Consider the following 19,459-nt stretch of genomic DNA (forward strand, 5'->3'; position numbering starts at 1 on the left):
CAGATCTACCTGAGGGGTTCCCCAAAGGGCGAAGATCTCTTGAAGGACTTCCTGAGCTAGCTCCCACTCGTGGGAGACTGTGTTCTGCCTGCTCAGAGCGTCCGCTGTCAAGTTCTTCTCTCCGGCTAGGTGAACTGCCGATAGAGAGATTCCTTCTTGGATTGCCCAAAACCAGAGCTGCATCGCCTCTCTGCACAGGGGTAGTGATCCTACGCCTCCTCTTTTGTTGAGGTAATGCATGGCCACCGTGTTGTCCGTCATTATCAGAACGTTCTTCCCTTGTACAGCTGGCAGGAACGCCTTCAGTGCAAGTCTGATGGCTCTCAGCTCTAACAGGTTGATATGTAGTCTGGACTCCGATGGAGACCAACGACCGCTGATGGTCAAGTCGTTGGCGTGGGCTCCCCACCCCGTGAGTGAGGCATCCGTGACTACTGTTATCTCCGGCCAGGGTTGCCAAAACTGTTCTCCTTTCAGAATGTTCTCCTGACAGGCCCACCACTGAAGGTCTCGAGCCACCCTGCCGGGAACCTGAAGAAGATCTGTCATTCTGCCTGAGAATTGTGACCACTGAGTCCTCAGTGCCCACTGGAGGGATCTCATTCTCAGGCGAGCCTCTGGCACTAGGAAAATGCAGGATGCCATGAGGCCTAGCAACCTCAAAAAGTCGAAGGCTGGGAGACGTTGGGCATGTTGGAACTTGGTAACCATCTGTAGAATATCTTGAGCCCTCACCTCTGGTGGCGAGGCTTTTCCCAGGGAAGTGTCCAGGATCGCTCCTATGAACTGGAGTCTCTGCGATGGTATCATTTGTGACTTCTTTAAATTGAGGGAGAAGCCCAGTCTGGGAAGGAAGTGGCACACGTGATTTAGCTGGATCTGAGCTTGTTCCGGAGAAACAGCCCTGATCAACCAATCGTTCAGGTAGGGGTAGACGTGAATCCCTTCCCTCCTTAGACTTGCAGCCACTACCGACATTAACTTGGTGAAGACCCTCGGGGCGGAGGTCAGCCCAAATGGCAGCACTCGAAATTGATAGTGAGAGTTGCCAATTGCGAACCTCAGGTATTTCCTGTGTTTGAGATGGATAGGCACATGGAAATAAGCGTCCTGAAGGTCCAGAGATACCAACCAGTCCTGGAACTGAAGGGCCTGGAGGATCTGAGAAAGAGTGACCATCCTGAATTTGTCTTTTCTGAGGAATTTGTTCAATTCTCACAAGTCCAAGATGGGTCTCAGTCCTCCGTCTTTCTTTGGAATGAGAAAGTAAGGGGAGTACCAGCCCTTGTTCCTCTCCGCTACAGGTACCTGTTCTATGGCACCGTTCTCTAGCAGGTCCCAAATTTCCTGCAAGAGGAGCGGATCTGGAGCTTTCTGAGAGCTGATCCCCGGTGGATGACTCTGAGGTATACGTAGGAAAGGCAGGCAGTAACCTTGGGCAACTGTTTCCAATGCCCAAGCATCTGACGTGATAGCCTGCCATACCGCCAGATGTTGAGTCAACCTGCCTCCTACAGGTGTCCTGTGAGGGAAGTCCTCAGAGTGGTTTTGGGGCGGCTGATGCAGATGCCGATGGTAAAGAGGTACCTGCTGTTGCTGCGGCTTTTGAATATCTACCCCGTCCACCTCGGGTAGTTCTTCTTTGTCCCCTTTGAGCCGGTCGTCCTCTACCTCTTCCGAATGCGGAGTAGAAGCGAAAGGACTTGCCCCTCGCAGAGGTTCCTGTGGGACGAAAAGGAGTCTGACGGATTGCAGCTCCTAGGGATTTTGCTGCTGCTTTTGAAGTTTGCAGTTTCTCTAAACTGTCATCCGCCTTTTTCCCGAACAAAGAAGAGCCATCGAATGGCATGTGCAAGAGCCTGGCTTGCACATCTGGGGCAAAACCAGACTTTCTCAACCAAGCGAATCTCCTGGTTGATGTACTTGCCGCCATTGCTCCTCTGATACTGTCAGCCGAATCAATGCCCGTCTGGAGGGATTCGCACATAGCGTCTTTACCGTGCTGTATAATATTCAGGAACGCATCCCTTTCTTCTCCCTCCGGGATGCAGTCAGCCGCTGTAGAAGCACACTCCCAAAGTGTATGGCTGAACCTAGCAAGGGTGCAAGTAGCATTAACAGATTTTAACGCCATGCTACATGCTGAAAAGACTTTCTTTGCCATAGCATCATATTTTTTATCATCGTATCATCGTCCCTGTCCTGTGGCACGGTAGGATAAGCCGTCTTGACATCGGTAGAGGATGCTGCCTGTACCACCAGACTTTCTGGGGATGAGTGTTTAGACAAAAACTCTGGGTCTGTAGAAGATACCCTGTACTTTGTAGACAGTTTTTTATTTACTGCTGGTACTACACCTGGGGTTTCCAAGTTTGTCATGATCTTTCTCTGAAGAGCTTTATGAAAAGGCACCACAGGATCCTCCTGTGGCCTTTGTCAAGAATATCCGTGAGGTCATCTTGTTGGAAAGATTGTGAAGGTGCAGACCACCCCATGAACTATGTGATCCTGGCCATTAAGGCTCTAGGGGTTTCAGCATGCTCCCCCGGGTCTGGCTTAGCAAACTCCACCTCAGGGGAAGTGTCTAACCCACTTGCCTCATGTAAGGAATCATGAAGATCCTTTAACCTGCGCTCTTCAGAGGAAAATTCCTCTCTAATTGGGGTTACAGGTCCCTGCAACTCAAATGTGTCTTCCTGTTCAGACAATTCACCCTCTTCCAAAATTGAGGACATAGTTCTCAATTGTTCTGAACTCATAAAGGGAGTAAATCCCATTTCCAAGGCAGAAGGTACCAAACTTGTCATTATCGGCCTCGAAAAATTCGATGGCGTCGACGCCGACGTTGAAGGCTTCGAGCGTGGCGTCGAAAACAAAGGCGGAGGCCTCGAAGACCTCGACAGAATTGGAATTCTACTCGACAATCTCGAAGCCATCAACATCGAGGACCTGGGGATAGTCACTGGGTGTGTCGTAACCGTGACTTTTCTTGGCGTCGACGCCGGTGTCGAAGCTGGCGTCGAGTCGACAGACCCGTGTGTCGAAGGTCCCTTCGACAACAGCGTCGAAGACATCGACCTCGACGTCGACGGAACCCTCGTCGATGGCGTCGACGGAACCTTCGAGGAAGGTTTGGAGGTCATAGTCCTACTCGAGGGTTCGAGACGCGCTCGAGAGGTTTCCTTCGCCGGGTACTGCGACTCGCAGCGTTTTTGACCTTCGGGTCTTTCGACCAGAGCATCGCTCTCGGCAGTCTTCGAGGGGGTCGAGGCCGCTTTCTCGAAGACGCTCATCATATTTTTGCGGAATTCCTCCCATTCAGCCCGGGAACTATGTTTCGTGGGGCAAGGGATTCTTTTTGGCGAAACAGAGGAAGAGGAAGACGGAGAAGGGGATCTTCGACGTCTCCTCTTCGAGTGCTTCGATCTCGAGGAGTGATGAGACCCACTCCGAGACCTGGAGCGCGAATGGTGACGAGGAGACGAATGTCTCGACTTCGTCGACAAAGAAGAAGCTTTTCTCCAGCTTCCCCCTATGCTCCTTCAGGGCCTTAGCTGTCATGGACATACAGTCCTCGCATTCCGAACAATGGTGTTCAGCTCCCAAACACCACAGACAAACTCTGTGAGGGTCAGTCAACGACATCTTTTTCCCACAATCTCGACATTTCTTGAAGCCGGATCGAGGAGTTGTCGGTTCCGACGAGGAAGCCATCGAGTACGGATCGAATGACTTGAGGTAAATAGGATTAATCTGACTAAGAACTGAGCAACGGTATTCCGAGGCACTGAGTAAGCGCGGAAAAACGGAACTGAGCAACGGACGCTGCACGCAGCCTTTATAGGCAGGATGACGTCAACGTCGATACAGCGGCTGTCGAGGGACATCGACTCGGAGGACGTCGACGCGCAGCGCCCTCTAGAGAAAAAATTTTCGGAGGCCAGCAGAGCTGGAAGGAGATATCTAAAATGAGGAATACGTCGGAGGACACAATCCCTTCGAAGTAAGGATTGGCAATAGATTTATTAGTATGGGCCCTTTTATTTTGCCAAGACACCACTAGGACTGCGTTATTATTATTTGATGGTCGTAGCTTGCTCCATCTTTAGATTTAGGATTAGATAGGCATTTTTCAAACCCAGTTTAAGTTCAATAAACACCCTTGAACTGTGATCACTTGTGTGTCTTACTGTTTGATACCATGCCTTCCTTACAAGTCCCACACACAAGCGAACTGGCGCATATGTGAGAAAGATAGAAATTGACAGACAAGGCTGACGGCTCAGAAATGGGCATTCAGGGGACAGAGAGGGGGAAGAGTAAGTCACATGCCACGCATTACCTGGCACGTGACATCTTGGCCCAGTCTTAGTGCCTTTTCAGGGGACAGGACCTCTTACAAAAGGCAGACATTAAAAAGCTATCTTTCAAAAGTTCAAAGGGAATAAGGCAGAAATAAACCACAAAATACAAATTAAAAACCGTGCAGATCACATTGCACACTGTTCGTCGGTTACAGGTGAACATTTCTAAAAAAAAAAAAGAAATACATAGACCTAACTTGCAAAGTGGTGTGCGATTTCTTCAGTGGAGGGAGGATCAAAGTTGTGAAAGGGTTCCCAAAACGTACGTTTTCCCTTTCAATCTCCATATACGAATTACTGGTCACACCTACAGCCCGAACCACTGGATAGACTGGCATCAAATCTTTACGCGAACGTTTCATCTAGTCTGATTAGTAATCCGTTTTTGGTTTGGGTAAAATCTATATAGCAGTTGCCTTTAAAAGTGCCCAAAAGTAGCCTGTAACCTATGTGTTATATCTGGGTTTGGCTGGCACAATGCTACTCCAATGGCTAATTCCATGGACCTTGCAAGGGGCGACCAGAATGGGACACCATTGTTGCTCGTAAACATTTAGTGGGGTCCTGCGGACTTCATGCTGCCACAGTTATAAAATTGGTCAGTTGCTTCCTCAGGCCAGCCCTTAACCCTGGGCACGGTGGGGGCGGGCAGGAGTTCATAGGGGGTTTAGTGAGGGGTGCAAAATGCCTCAACATGTCAAAAGGGCTGCTTTTCGACTTGGGGGAATTCTGAACCTGGTTCAGGGTCCCCGCACTTGAACCCGGGTTACCAAAGCCAGGATTGGGAAACTAGATTGGAGGCAAAGTGCCCCCATGAGATACTTTGATGGGACCCGGGCCATGGTCCAAAGCCATCCTCTGGACAGCAAGACCATAGGCACTGGCTACTGACCAACTGGCCCACAATGGGAGTAAAGTGGCCACTGAGAATAGCCTCAGGGAGCACCTAGTGGCCCCTTGGTGGTCTTTGGTGGGGTCTGAGGAATAGCTGAAGGCCATGTCCCTGGTCAAGTGGTCACATTTCATGGCCAAATGCCCTACCTTAGTCAAAGTTGCCCCTGCGAGCCACGCCCAGTGGGTTCAGTTGGTGGTTCGGATTGCAATGGGCTTTATCAAAGTACCCATTCGGCGTGGTCATGTGGCATGCCCACTGGGCACTATAGAGAATATATTGTGCATCATTAAAAAAAAACATTGAAAGCCTGTGAACATTCCTTGGCTGAAAGGGGCATTACGGTTCGTTTGGCCTAATGAAAACCTATGAAATGAAGTGGAAAAAAAACGTTCTTAAATGTAAAGTTATGATGGCAGTGCAAGAATAAAAGGAAAAAAAACACAAATCACTAGTTATGGTGCCTGAAGGGAAAAGAGCTGCCCACAGCAATGCACTCATCACGGCGCCACATATTACAGAGAAAGGGCATACAGAACGTCGGTTTTCCAAGGTAAATTATCATAGGCACTGCACTGCCTTACCTACCTTGTAACTGACTCGTGACCTTTGATACAATTTTATGATTGTTGACATCATACCTGTAACTGTATGCTCTGCTAATCTGTACCTTTATTGCCGTGATACCTCCGGGCGCTAGCAACAAATACAATAAATAAATAAATAGGCAGAAGCGACATGAGCAGTGCATGCAAGGGGCCACGGTATGCAGGTTTTACGATGGTGCAGTTACAGTTGCTTTCAAGCGCATAACTGGAACATTTGGATTAGTACCCCTTGCGCTGCAATTCTAGTATTTTTTAAGAATGTTTTGACTTAATTTCACAGGTTTTTAATTAGGCCTTGTTAAACATTGGCAAAGGTCACTCTGAAGCTGAAACATCATGCATTAGGGGCCCCGTCTAGGTCCCGCTGCATAAGCCTCTGAATCACTTCATTTGCAATATGTATATGAGCGGCTTTTAAAGTTTAACGAGAAAAGAATAACATGCGAGTTGGTCTGTCCCAGTGCACCCAGATTTCCAGCAGCAAATTCCCCCAGCCCTACAGTACAGGCCTTTGGGAGGATTTATGCAACAGGCTCGGCCCAGGAGCCAGCTTGTCCCTGGTCACAGAAGCACCTGGGCTGTAGAGTAGGTGGTCGGCCTCTGCTCCAGCCGCAACATGTTAAGGTAGGATGCTGTGCCTTGGCTGGTGCACGTGTACTGACAGCACTAGATCATGTAATCCCATTTACCGTTTCCCGCCCAGATCCACAGACCCTTACGCCACAGCTAGCCTAAAAGCGAATCCCTGTCCAACATTGTGCGAAGCAACATCATCCATCCTTCCTTCATCCATCCATCCATCCACGTACTTACTTGTCACTTAGGTGTCCCCCAACAATCTGAGTCAGGCAGTAACCCCAGAAGAAGCTGCCGAGGACCATGCCAGACTGCTTCTTGTCCCAGTTGAACTGAGTGCTCATGGACACCGAGCAGATGGGCATGGTGACCCGGGCACAGTACAGGAGGCAGGTTCCCAGAAGCAGCATCACCGTCCACACGCGGGACTCCGGCCTGTGGGGTGGAAAACATTGCCACAAGAATTTAGAAGTCTTGAAGGATCTGTTTGTATCCCCTGAAGAAGGACTCGCCATGTGAGATACACTTGAAACATGTTAACACAGTGAGCTTTTTAGTTTCCTTCTGCCTCAACTGCCAATAGAGTGCTCCGCTCAGATACGAGGTACCTTCGTTTCCTTCTGCCTCAACTGCCAATAGAGTTCTCCGCTCAGATACGAGTTACCTTCGTTTCCTTCTGCCTCAACTGCCAATAGAGTGCTCCGCTCAGATACGAGGTACCTTCGTTTCCTTCTGCCTCAACTGCCAATAGAGTGCTCTGCTCAGATACGAGGTACCTTGTTTCCGTCTGCCTCAACTGCCAATAGAGTTCTCCGCTCAGATACGAGGTACCTTCATATTATGAGCTATACATACGAAATGGACATCCACGTCAGGCTGAGGACCCTCGTACTGAAACCCACTCCAACTTGGATATTATTATATTTCATTTTTTATAGAGCACCACATGTCCATGGGCCTCAGAGCGTGCAGCTCCTGCCAACATCACGGGTGGAGTATGGCGTGAAGGGGGATAGCGGGAGGTTCTGGTAGCAGGATGCAGGGGTTGAGACACCGGAGAACTGGTCGGGATGGTTGTCGAATATCAGATTCACGTTCAGAAACATGGGACTCTAGGAAGAGGACAGAAGCAACATAAAAATTGTGAGCGCCCAGTATTCATCTCCCAGGAGGTTGAAGTCTGGTGGAGCCGAATATTAGGGTAGCAGAGGCGCTGGGTTGTCCAACCGCAGGCCTCACAGGCTGGAATCCGGACGGGTTTTCTGGATAGCCCTCATTAATATTCATGAGATAAATGTGCATACAAATTCTAAATGTATGCACATTTTTGCTCATGAATATTAATGAGGGATATCCTGAAAACCTGTTGGTATTCTGGCCCTCGAGGCCTGGGTTGGACAACCCTGGCAGAACTTCCTACTATCAAGGTAGGTCAATTACATTGAGTAGCAAAAGACTGAGCAATAACAACAGCAGCTAGTGTAATGCCTGGAAGCAGGGAGATTGCGGCTGAAGTCCTAGAACAAAAACAGATCTTTTTTAACATAGTGGTCTGCCGGCCAGGTAGGCACCCAACAAACTCGATCCCTTTACTACGTAAAGTGCCGACATTTCGGTGGTAAATTTCAGCACTTTCCAGTATCGGCCATATGAAACTCTCTCCCCGGGATCGGACTGCTTGATGTTCCCAAGGCACCTAAAAATGTCCCACATCGGTCCACCTATGACGATCTCTTGCCTGGAGTGTTCTAGAAACGGCCCACCCATCTCCTTGCATCTCCCCCTTCCCTGAGGTTTTGAAGCAGCTACGGGGATGGCACAAGTGCTCCACACCCACCAGGAAATAAAGCAAAACGAACACGAGACTCTGCCCTAAAGCCAAAACTTTTTAGCATACACTAAACCATTGCATGATCTGCTTTTCAAGTTGAAGGTTGCCCAACTGGTTGTACGTGTTTTAACAAGGTCACTTTTCTCGTGTGCACATTATTCCCCGTAGTCGTTTTCTTCAATTCTTTTAAAATTGTTCTTTAATTTTTTTTAAATTGGGGATTCCCACCAAACCACTCATCTAACCCACCCCGTACAACCTCACCCTGCCACCCACCACCCCCAATCCCCCAAACACACAGCATGTATTACAAAATAAATAAATAAAATAGACAACGGGGAAAAGTTGACAAGTAATGTGCAAACAACGAAAGTGCCACTGTTAAAAATACGGCACATTGGCCAACTATCCTTTAGAATTTCTGGTGACTCACCTTTTGATAGCACTCAACTCCCAGAAACGTGTCTCAAATCAAATGGTGGATCCAGGAAAACTAGACCAGCCTTAACAGCAACAAGATGGAACTAGCCTTTACACAATCCCTTAGGTGTTCTTAAGGATTGCCTTGGCCCTTTCCAGTAGACACGTTTTCTCTTACTGTCCTCCTTACTGAACAAAGTTAAGGAGTTTCTTTGACTTATATACGAACCTTTTTGCCCAGGTCAATTCAGTGGTTAATTCCACATCCAATTATCCCCGGCTCTTTATCTGGTGGGACCACATATTTGCACTATGGCACCAACAACAGTCGGCCCAAAGCTTGATCGCTCTAATGCTTTATATAGCCAGGGGTCTCTAAACCGCAATCTCTCATTTACATGCTCCAAGTCCTACAAAACAATATTGCGATTATTTCCAAAAACTCAATATCCAGCCCATACTTCGTCACTAATGCCCTGCCTTCACCGACTCCCTGTCACGGGCAGGATCATATTTAAGGTGGCCCTGTTGGCCCCTAAATGCGTTTACTGATATGTACCTCACTATCTGCCTAAAAGACTTAAAAAAGTCTGTGAACTTCGTTGTCATCTGCCCTCCTCAAAGCCCCGGTTACTGATTCCCCCAAGATTCAAACTATCTACTGCTGGAGGCAAAACGTTTTCAGCCCAAGGAGCTAACATCTGGACTCGGCTTGCTGGAGCTCTTAGACCGGAGACAGACCTAGGTCAGTCCTAAAAACGCACTTATTCCGGATCCATTTAGATTGATAATCTTAATATTATTCAGACAAGTTCTCTTTAGCCTTCCCATTACTCAGCATGCAAATACGGCTCCATGTCTTAAAATCGCGGCAAAAATGGCCGCGAATACAAAATATCGTGGCAAAAATGCTGTGGTTTTTTGGGCCACAATCATGTAAAGGATGCGGGCGACACCCCCGCAACCCTCGGACCCATTATACCATTTAAGGGGAGCGGGTGACACCCCTGCAACCTCCACTCCCCTTAAATGGTATAATGGGGTACACCTTTACCGGGTCAAACTGCAGCATTTTTGCTGCAATTTTTTTTACTGGCAACATTTTTGCCACAATTTTATTACCCGATACCGCAAATACCACTGGGATTGTTGTGCTATATAAATACATTCCAAAAAATAACCATGAGGTTAACTCCCGCCCCAATAATGTGGGGGGTTGAGGAGCAGGAGGCGAAATGCTATGACACCTAGGCTTCGATGGCGAAAGCCTGACATGATGTCATTAGCAAAAGCAGGTTGAAATGACTAGAGCCTCCTGAATAGAGAACAGCACATCAGGCTCCAGAAGCAAATAACTTTGCTGGCTAAGCCATGGAGTTCATGCAGCGAGGGAAGTATGCACAGAGTGCCATATCTGCCCAGCGAGCATCACATTTATGCAGGGATGGACTTGTTTCCCTAGCAGGTCACATATTTATTTACGTGGAGTTGTATTCATACTTATCTTCTTAATATTTACGCAGAAAACCTTACATTTACCCTAAGGGAGATGTTAACCGAGTGATATTTATTTACACTGCGATATGTGTGCCTAGTGCGGTATTCATGCAGAAAGGCCCTAAGAAAGTCATACACTATGTAGAAACAGGATGGGGAAGGAGAGCAGGAAAGCTGGGACCCGCTGCATATTAATAATGTTGTGAAGGAAGGTGACTAATTCTTTTAGGAGCTGCCGGATGATGAGACTAATGCTGAAGGCTCCCAAAGTACAGACAAGTAGGTAGTTGTGCCCAACTGTAGTGAAGAATCATCGTCTTTTTTTCTATTGATTTGCTTTTAGTACCCTTCTTTTTCATTTATGTATCCTTCCGCTAAGGCTTCTTTGATCAGTGGTGCAATCATCGATCTTATGGCAGGTGTAGGATCTGCAGGCAAAGGTCTGTAACTTTTGGTATCATCAATAAGTACGTGTACCATGTCCATGTAGTCTTTCATATCCTTGATCACTGTTGCACCACCCTTATCACAGGTTTTATGGTGATGTTGTTGGATAGATCAGCCAGGGCGGCTAGTTCTTCCTTGGTACAGTTGTTGTGTACGTATGGTAGTTGCCCCTCTAATTCTTCCAACTTCTTCAGTAGAGCTTGTTCAAAGGTAATGCATTCTGCTGTGTTGCTTATTGAATGTGGAAAAAAGGAAGAAGTCCTCTTTGTCTTGGAAGAATTGTTTTAATCAGAATTTTCTTATCAGTTGGGTGATCTCGATCCATGCCTGGAAGGGGTTGTATCTGGCAGCTGGCATAAAAGATAGCCCTTTTTGTAAGATGTCTTTTTCTGCTGTGGTGGGGGTATGTGCAGACAGATTCATAATTAGGGAACGTTTGGTTGAGGGAATCCCTGTCCCCGGCTGCGGGTAATCCACGGGAGAAGGTCTGCCATCTCGGCCGTTCCCTTTGGTTCCCTTGCTGTCCTACAAAAAGGGGGTTATTGCCATTCCCTGTTCCCTGATTCCCAGGATGTGCTTAGGCTGTATTAAAGCGTACTTGAGGGCGCTGTCTTGTTCTTAAATCCTCATCTGAGCTGTAACTTGAATTGTTGGAGGAGCCAGATTGATTATTCCTGTATGGTCTCCATCCTGTCTGTATCCTTTGTTGGTAGGCATTTCTTCGGGCTTATTGGACTTCCTCAGTATGGTAATCTTCCGAGGTGTTCAGGCATATTTTGCTATGTGTGAAGGCCGCTAGGTCTTTCTTTAGTTTGTTGACCTTCTTGGTCAAATAGTTGGGTCAAATATTTTTGTGTTGAACCTCACTATACCACCTTGTCTACACCTCATGCACACACCTCTTTTGGGGGTGAATAAAGCATATCTAGGGGCCAGGCACCCAGTATAAATAAATAGAAAAGACCTGCAGAGAATGTCCATGGAGGGATAAGTAGAATGGGCTCAACCATTTTTTAACAGTTTATTGTAATTGAAAACATTGTAGAAATAGGGGTAGCTATTAGATAGGCGTTGCACCACCTCCTTCATAGGGACAGCGACACCCTATAGGGAGATCTTCTGCCAAGGGAAGTCTATAGGGTACACATGTGATGCATACTTAAAAGTAAGGTTCCAAAATAGCATGTTTATATGCTCCTAGAAAGTGTTCTTTCTGTGATATAAATATGATTGAGCTCATACATTTCCGGGATACTTAAGTTTTTTGTTAGTTCAAGGAAGATTAACGTTAGGAAATTCTTGATAATGCGCTTAATAAAAGCTGGCTATCACACAGAGGAACTGCAAACTCACAATTCTTAAAACAACAAAGTGATCACAGAGACCAAAGAACATGATTAATCCCTTAATCATTAACAAGAATGTAATCATGTTAATCACCTTTCAACAAACGCTGAACAAATCTATCTCAGAATTCTATAATGAAAATACAGCAAGATCTGAATCTACTAAATACAAATCAATAGAACAAAAGATAAGACTTTGTACTGAGTGCACAGCCTTCACTACAGCTGGGCACAACTTCCTACTTGCCTGTACTTATATTACATTCAGCGACGTTTCCAATCTGGAAATGAGATGTCTATGTTCATTAGTAGGAATACTGAGGTAGTGAGGTGCACTATGTAGGGAAGACACAGTATTGCAAGTATGGCACTGACACAAGAGATACAATTTCAAAACCATTATTAGATTTGTGGGGTTTTGGAAAAACTCCTACTTTGCCCTATAGCAAGGATTCCAGGCTGGTTCCCAACCCTTGCTCACTCACATCCCATGTTATCACGGGGGAAGGGGGCAGAGAGAAAGCACTAACCTTTCGCTGGGATCACAGAATTACCCTACTGAAGAGCATTCATAGAAGTTCCTTCATGAAGGGTCTAAAACGTTCAAGTTCTACAGATTCACCAACCAGTGAGCGTGCAGGTGAGGCATGAACAACTGAAGATGCAATCTGATCGAAGGAACTATGAAGACTGGGGCCCCTATGTGATCCTGAACAGCGTTCTTGCAGAGGCTTGTTGAGATTGTAGCAGGAGATGCCAATAGGAACCCTTCCTTTGTGTAGAACATCGCTCCAATGAACGTGTAATCCTGGGTCAGATTCAGGTGTTCCTTATTCCATTTGATCAGCTGGGTGCAGGATCACAATATCTTGTTGATCTCTTCCCTCATCTTCCCTAGGGACTGAACGTGCAGTAACCAGTCACCTATGTAGATGTAAATCGCAATACCTTTCTGATGAAGAAATGCTAAAATTGTTACTTTGGTAACATTTCTCAGAGCAGTGTCAAGTTTGAATGGAAGGATGACGAACAAGTAATGTCCCAGTGAATCGCAAAGTGTAGACATTTTATGACTGGAATGTGTTGGTCCGTGTCCATCAGGTCCAGTGATCCCACCTTTCCCAACATGGGAATGATTTTCTGAAGCGTTTCTATGTTGAAGAGGCTTGTAAAAGGTATTGTACAAAAAAGACTGTATCTAAACGGTCGCATGAACAAAAAGTTCTAAAAATGCTCCCACCAATGGTTCGAAACACCAAAAGTTCGAACCTTTGGTGGTAGCATTGCAGGTAAGTAAAAAAAAAAAGAAAAGACTGCAGGGGCTGCGGGGGTGTCCCACGCAACACCCTGCTCACTATACTTTTTAGTATAGTGAGCGGGGGTTGCGCAGGGAATATATATATTTCTTTATAAAGAAAAGGACCCTGCGGCACTGGTTCCGGATCACAGAAGTGAAAGGGAACTGACGCCTCAGGGACTCAGCGTGAAGAAAAAGGTAAGTGGGGTTTGTTTATGTTGGGGGTGTGGGTGGGGGTGTGGATGGGGGTGTATCATGGGTGTGTTGTGGGTGTGGGGGGGTGCGGGTATGTACGTGTGTTGGCATGAGAAAGGTGCAGACTTTCGGTGGTTCGCACCTTTCTCATGCAAACTTTCTGGCCGCGGCAAAATCAGCCGCAGTCGGATCACGGAGATCCTTAGACAAAGCCTATCACCTGTGGTAAATTCAATACAAAATAAAATCTCTGGGTTGTTGCTGAACAAGAATTGTTATTTGAATTTACTCCCATTCATTGTTCATCCAGTGGAATCGGAACTACAACCTTTTCAACTAGCAACGACCATCTCCAACCTGTAAAGGCATCATGAAGTAAGACACAGACAACAGATTGCATTTTCTAAATAAAATGGTTTATTTTCTTAAATGTCAGGATGAAGTAAGGCCTAACTTGCCCTTTGTTAAGGTGGGAGTTCCCTCCCTAAAGAAACTAAGGATAGTCTGTGTTAGTAAGTTCAACCCAAAAGTCTGTCTGTGTCCAAAACATACACTGGCCCACACGACTAAAGATTAACAATGGGTAGGGGCGTTAGCAACAAAAGAAGCAGCGTTCCAAATAAAGTTCTGAGCTACTTCCAGCTCCTGACTTACTTTCCAGCTTCTCTTTCCCCAAGTTCAAAACAGTTCCAAAAGGTCTCGAGGTTCCCTTTCCCAAGAGGTCAACACAGTTCACAAAGGCCCGGGTTTCCCTTCCCCAAGAAATCATCTCTTCCAGCTTCAGAACCTACAATCAGTTCAAATCTCTTGGCTTTCAAACTAACAATTGCAGTTCAATTTTGTAATTATCTAGGCTTTTCAATCGTTCAAACAGATTGCTCGCTTTCCAATTCACTTCAGCAATCCCGTTATAAATGCAGCTTCTTTATCTTCGCTTTCATTCCTTGGCAGTTTCCAAGTAGGGGTCACTCAGTCTAGACGCAGTTGTCGGGCCAAACGGTCATGCAACCAATAACCATTGGCACTCTGTTATACTTCCGTACCCTTTGAGCTTTCTTGTTATTAGTGAACACTAATTTCTTAATTTCCTTAGCAGTCTGTTGATTGTACCACATGTTTTCTACACAACTTACTTTGTGGTGTTCACCCTTTTCCACCACCTTACTTTCACAGTATTCATGAGTGCTCAACACTTGCTTTTCACTTTGTTCATAAATGTTCATCACTTGCTTTTCTTTAGTTCGGTATTCAATATTACTTGTACCGTTCGAAGCATTCATAACATTTCGCAGCTTGTTCAGCATTCCAAAACCCTCCGTTTGCGGTCAGAAACCAATTGTCATAGGTTTCAGTTAATTCAGCATTAACATTGGTGTTCTCGTAGCCCCTGAAGCACCCTGGTATGAGTGTTCCCTTTATTCCACTCACCGGTATGCTGCCGCTCCTCTGGGCGTTTTCCTTCTTCTTTAAGGATTCCCTTAAATCCGCTTGTGCTTTTCGGGAGCCCAGCAAGCAGTGTTTGCCATTTTCGAACCTTGCTGCTGGTGGCGCGTAGCTCTGCTTTCCCTTTGCAGAAGCTACCAGCAGCCTGCACTGTTCGGGATCCTTCAGTGTCCCACAGCTCTAGCTGTGGACAGAGGGCAAGGGGCACTGCAGGGGTCCCGACCCTCTAACTGCCCCCTCAGGGCCAGGTGTTACTTTCACCCAACTACTGCACACTGGGTCCTTCCCGCCGGCCCCTCTCCAGCCTCCTCCACGTCCGTCAGCCGTGTCCTGTCCTCCAGGCAGGTCTCTCTCCCCTGCTCTCTGGCGGCCTCTCCTTTTATGCACTTGTGGCCTGTTACTGGTTGCAGGTGCAAGTCCTTGTTTTCAATTGCCTGACCATAATTAAGCCTATTGGCTGGACATGCCCAACTCTTGCAACGGTACTCCTCTACAGTACTCTTCCTTATCTCAGTACCAAAGTGGTGTGAATGATAGGTGCGCGCATCACTCCCAGTTGCCTCCTCCTCGTCCCAGTATTAAAGGTTAATGGTTGTGGGATATTTTGTGTATAAGAAAGAGGGAATGACTGACAATAACCTACGAAGGCAGGAGGAGGGTAAGGTTCATTCTGACGTGGGAAAGGGGGATACACCATGTCTCACCAAAAGACATCCTCTCCCCACTCCCAGAGGTCCCTCCACCCAGGTGATCCTCCCTCGCATATACACTCACAGGATCAGGATCCAAGAGTGATGGCCTTTCCCTGGCCACCTGAGAGGAGGATCCAGGGGAGTAGAAGTGAGGATGCTCTCAGGTTCCTCAAAAACCACAGACAATTGTCATCTTCGGCACATTCCTTTGCCAGTTGGTAGAGCGAACCCCAAACTCTGGGGAATAGCAAAAATATAATTTCATACCCATCCCTTTAGACCATGTGCACCCATTTATCTGAGCTGGAGCTAGTCAAGGCATCCTACTGGAAGCTCCAGTTTGATCTAGGATTAGTCAAAAAGAGTTGATATTTGGGACAGAAGATGTAACATTTCTGCCCAATCTAGAAATGTACCAGTCTCCCCCCACCCCTTGGATTTCCTTGAAGATGACACAATCCGTGGAATGGTCTTGCAAGGCGGCCAATGAAAAGCAACATGATTCAGAGGAACGGAGGATGTTTTCTGTTTTCGCGCTGATCCTGCAAGTTTTCAGCCCTTACTGTCTGTGTGGATTTTATCCTCCAAATGGTCCCGTACCAGCATAGTTACTTCGAAATGTATTGTGAATGCTGCATTTTTCTGTGAGGCTTCAGTATTCCAATCCCTCACATCAGCCCTTCTCTTCACTGCTATGGTGACTCCCAGTCACTAAAGACTCACCCACTCAAATGTCAGGGTTGAAAGGAATTCCGCCTGTTTTTTCTATTCCATCGAGCAAAACAGCATGCTCCCTGACCCCTCTGGCAAAGCATTCTTAAGCAAGTAGCAATCAGTCAGAAAGCCACCTACATCTGTGGACATTAAGTCTCCACCTTCCACGCTAGATCAGAAAGTGTCAATTTGCCCAGAGTCTGGCATTGCTTCCTCTTTCCCTGCCAGCGGGTAAAGCTTTGGGATGAAGACTGGCACTCTTATTTGCCAAGGTTCTAAATGAAACACTGACCCTCTTTTCTAACTATGTTAAACCTCTCACTTCAAATCACCTTTTAAATAACACTGTTCATTTTTGGAAATTATAAAAGGCCCATTTTAAGACTGCCAGCCCGCAACTCTTTTTTTTGGTTTTGGTTTCAAATGCAACTATCAGCCAGAAATTTGCACAGCAATTAAATCACTATCAGCTGCATTGGAATCACTATTAGTACCCTGCGAAGGGTCAATGAGCTTGTGAAACGCAAGCTAATTGGCCCTCGCCTTACCTGCCCTAGAAGGTTTGGCACTCCGCCCGGAGTTCTTCCATCGACTGGCCGCCATGGAAAGGGAGAAGGGACTAGTCACTTCTCCCTTTCCATGGTGGCCATTTTCTTTGTTTACTATGGCCCCCACGGACAGAGAGAATGGACTATGTTTTCCTGTCCGTGGCAGCCATTTTCTTTAACTTTTTTTACTTTCCGACTGCGAAACGCAACGCTAGAGTGGCCAACTTTGTGAGCTCCTTTTGCGGGACACAAGGCGGTGATGATGTCACAGCATCATTCACCAGACAGAATCATTGCATTGCACCCGAAGCTGCTGACGGGACAGGCCTGAAGGCCTGTCACGTCAACAGCTGCCGGTGCAATGCAATAAGACTCTTATTCACAGATTAGCTGCCACTTGCCAGCCACCGTTATTCCCATTCGCGGGAAATGTATGTATGTGATCCCCTGCCCGCTCCTATGAGGGGGGGATCATATACATACATTTCCCACAAATGGGAATACCGGTGGCTGGCAAGTGCAGATAGTCTGTGAGACAGCGCCCTGCAGCTGCTGGCCCCAGCCCCCAGCATGTCTAATTCTGCTCAAACAGAGCAGATCGGGACAACCCGCGTCCCGCAGAGCCACTCGGCAAACTGCAGGACACAGTCCCCAATTACGGGACAATCCCACAAATTATGGGACACTTGGCCGCCCTGCGCAGCGCGTCTCGCAGCTTGAAAAAAAAACACCATTGGTGCCCCGGTCTAACGGACCAGGGTACTCATGGCAATAAGCCTCTCTAACTGGACTAACACAGTGTACAACCTGTCATACTACGGATGTCAACAGAGGAAACTGCACATTGGCTGGACTTTTAATTTGCCTAAGATTTTGCCCACGTGCTTGCTCCAGATCAAGACGAATACCTTTGCCAAGTCCTCTTTTATAAGGGTATTGGTTTCTCTTCATTCAATTCTCCCCCTTTAACCGGAGAAGCCTCGTCTGAGCACAAGAGGAAGAATTTGTAATTGTATTTATATTTATAATGCAGACTGGAGCGGGAGAATCTTTCTACTTCTTTTTTGTTGTCAATTCCAGCAAATCTTTCTCAATGTCATCAATTCTTTCCTCTGGAACATCTATGAGAAGATTCATCATCCTACCAAAATAAAAAGAAGGGGGTTCTGCTTTCTTAATGTTGCCTTTTTGCAGACGTCCTCACAAGACAAGGCACCCCATTTTGCTTTTCAAATAAACTATTTTCCCAAAATTTGAGAGAAACATGGAGATTTTAAACTTGCCTGCTTCCATGTGCTCCCTTCACTGGTGACAACGCGGGTGAGCCAGATGTGTAGCGCGCACGCTCGTGGAACTGGACCAATTGTGCACCTGAAGACTGGCCCTGCCTTGAACAATACATTGAGGGATCCACAGTTCAGCTCTCACTGCCAAGCCCTGCCTGCATTCACCCACATGCTAACCGACCCTGCACTGCGGTCAACAATTTCCTACCTTGCAAGAAGTCCTACGCAGAGCTCCGAGCATACTGCTCCACTCTATGCTCAAACTGGGACCCTCATCCAGCAGGGTCCCAAGCAGCCCAAACACCCTTGCCCTCTATGCGTGCAATTCTCATCAGGCGGTGGTGGGCAAGTGGTTAAGGCGGGGTCTGTAGAATCAAATAGCACACCTGCTTCACTCGAAACAGAAAATGAAAACAGGACGATAGTTGGGGAGACAAAGGGATTATGCGGCCGGAAAGGGGTACCGGTTCTTCATTATGTGCTTCAAAGGGGTCCTTGGCAGGAGATGTGACGACCTCATTTAAAAATTGTGTGAGGTGAAGAGTGCAAAAAAGGAAGTGATAAGCTGGTCAACAGAGCCTACAGGAAGGAAGATGGCATGTGAAAGATTCTGCACATTCATCGAGGACAATTATCCAGGCACCTGTGTACATGAATTCCGCATCGTGGGAAATTCCCACCATTAAAGCTGAGCAAACTGGCCGGACGAGCCAGTAATTCAGCAACTTAGCACACAGGTAAAGGGCAATAGACAGCCTGGAGGCGTGCTGCGGATGCAGGAAGGGGCTGAAACCCGTGGGGTGAGTTCAAACAAGCTCTGGGGGGGGGGGGGGGGGGTGGGAGGGGAGTTCCATTTAATCATCAGACACAGCCATTTCAATTCGAAAAGGGCCCTCCCCAGTGTGACAACGAGTTAAGATTCGAAACAACGAAGGGACAATAGACGCGTCGAGTTACCTCAAAAACAGGACTTTTGGCATGAATTACAAAGTTCATGCGAATCATACAGAACGAACAAGGAATTCACGAGTAGAAGTTGATTATTGAATGTTCCTACTTTATATTCATTCTTTTGGAATTTGAGATGTGTTATTCTCGTTTCGTGCATTTTTCTTGTTTTTATTTATTTTTTGTTTTTTTATTTTATTTAGCATTTTTAAAGCGCTCACACAGCCCGTGGGCATCGAGGCGCTGTTACAGGAATTGTTTGTTTTTTCAGTTGCGTAATTTCTTTTTTTTTTGTTGTTGTCTTCGTTGCGTATTTATAACGCGCTTATATCCAGAGGTTTCTAAGCGCGGACCC

The 19,459-nt window shown here is 46.8% G+C and overlaps 1 protein-coding gene across 2 annotated transcripts in view; it reads right to left on the minus strand.

Annotated features, from left to right (window-relative positions):
• Window positions 1-19,459, minus strand: part of SLC17A9 (solute carrier family 17 member 9) — a 227,757-nt gene that overhangs the window by 165,623 nt on the left and 42,675 nt on the right. For both annotated transcript variants that reach the window (XM_069650756.1, XM_069650757.1), the window contains exon 3: window positions 6,678-6,875. In XM_069650756.1, coding sequence (XP_069506857.1) covers window positions 6,678-6,875 — 198 coding nt within the window. The remainder of the gene's footprint in view (window positions 1-6,677; window positions 6,876-19,459) is intronic.

Source organism: Ambystoma mexicanum, chromosome 3p (genome assembly GCF_040938575.1).
Source record: "Ambystoma mexicanum isolate Mex_15411 chromosome 3p, UKY_AmexF1_1, whole genome shotgun sequence".
Classification (NCBI taxonomy): Eukaryota; Metazoa; Chordata; class Amphibia; order Caudata; family Ambystomatidae; genus Ambystoma; species Ambystoma mexicanum.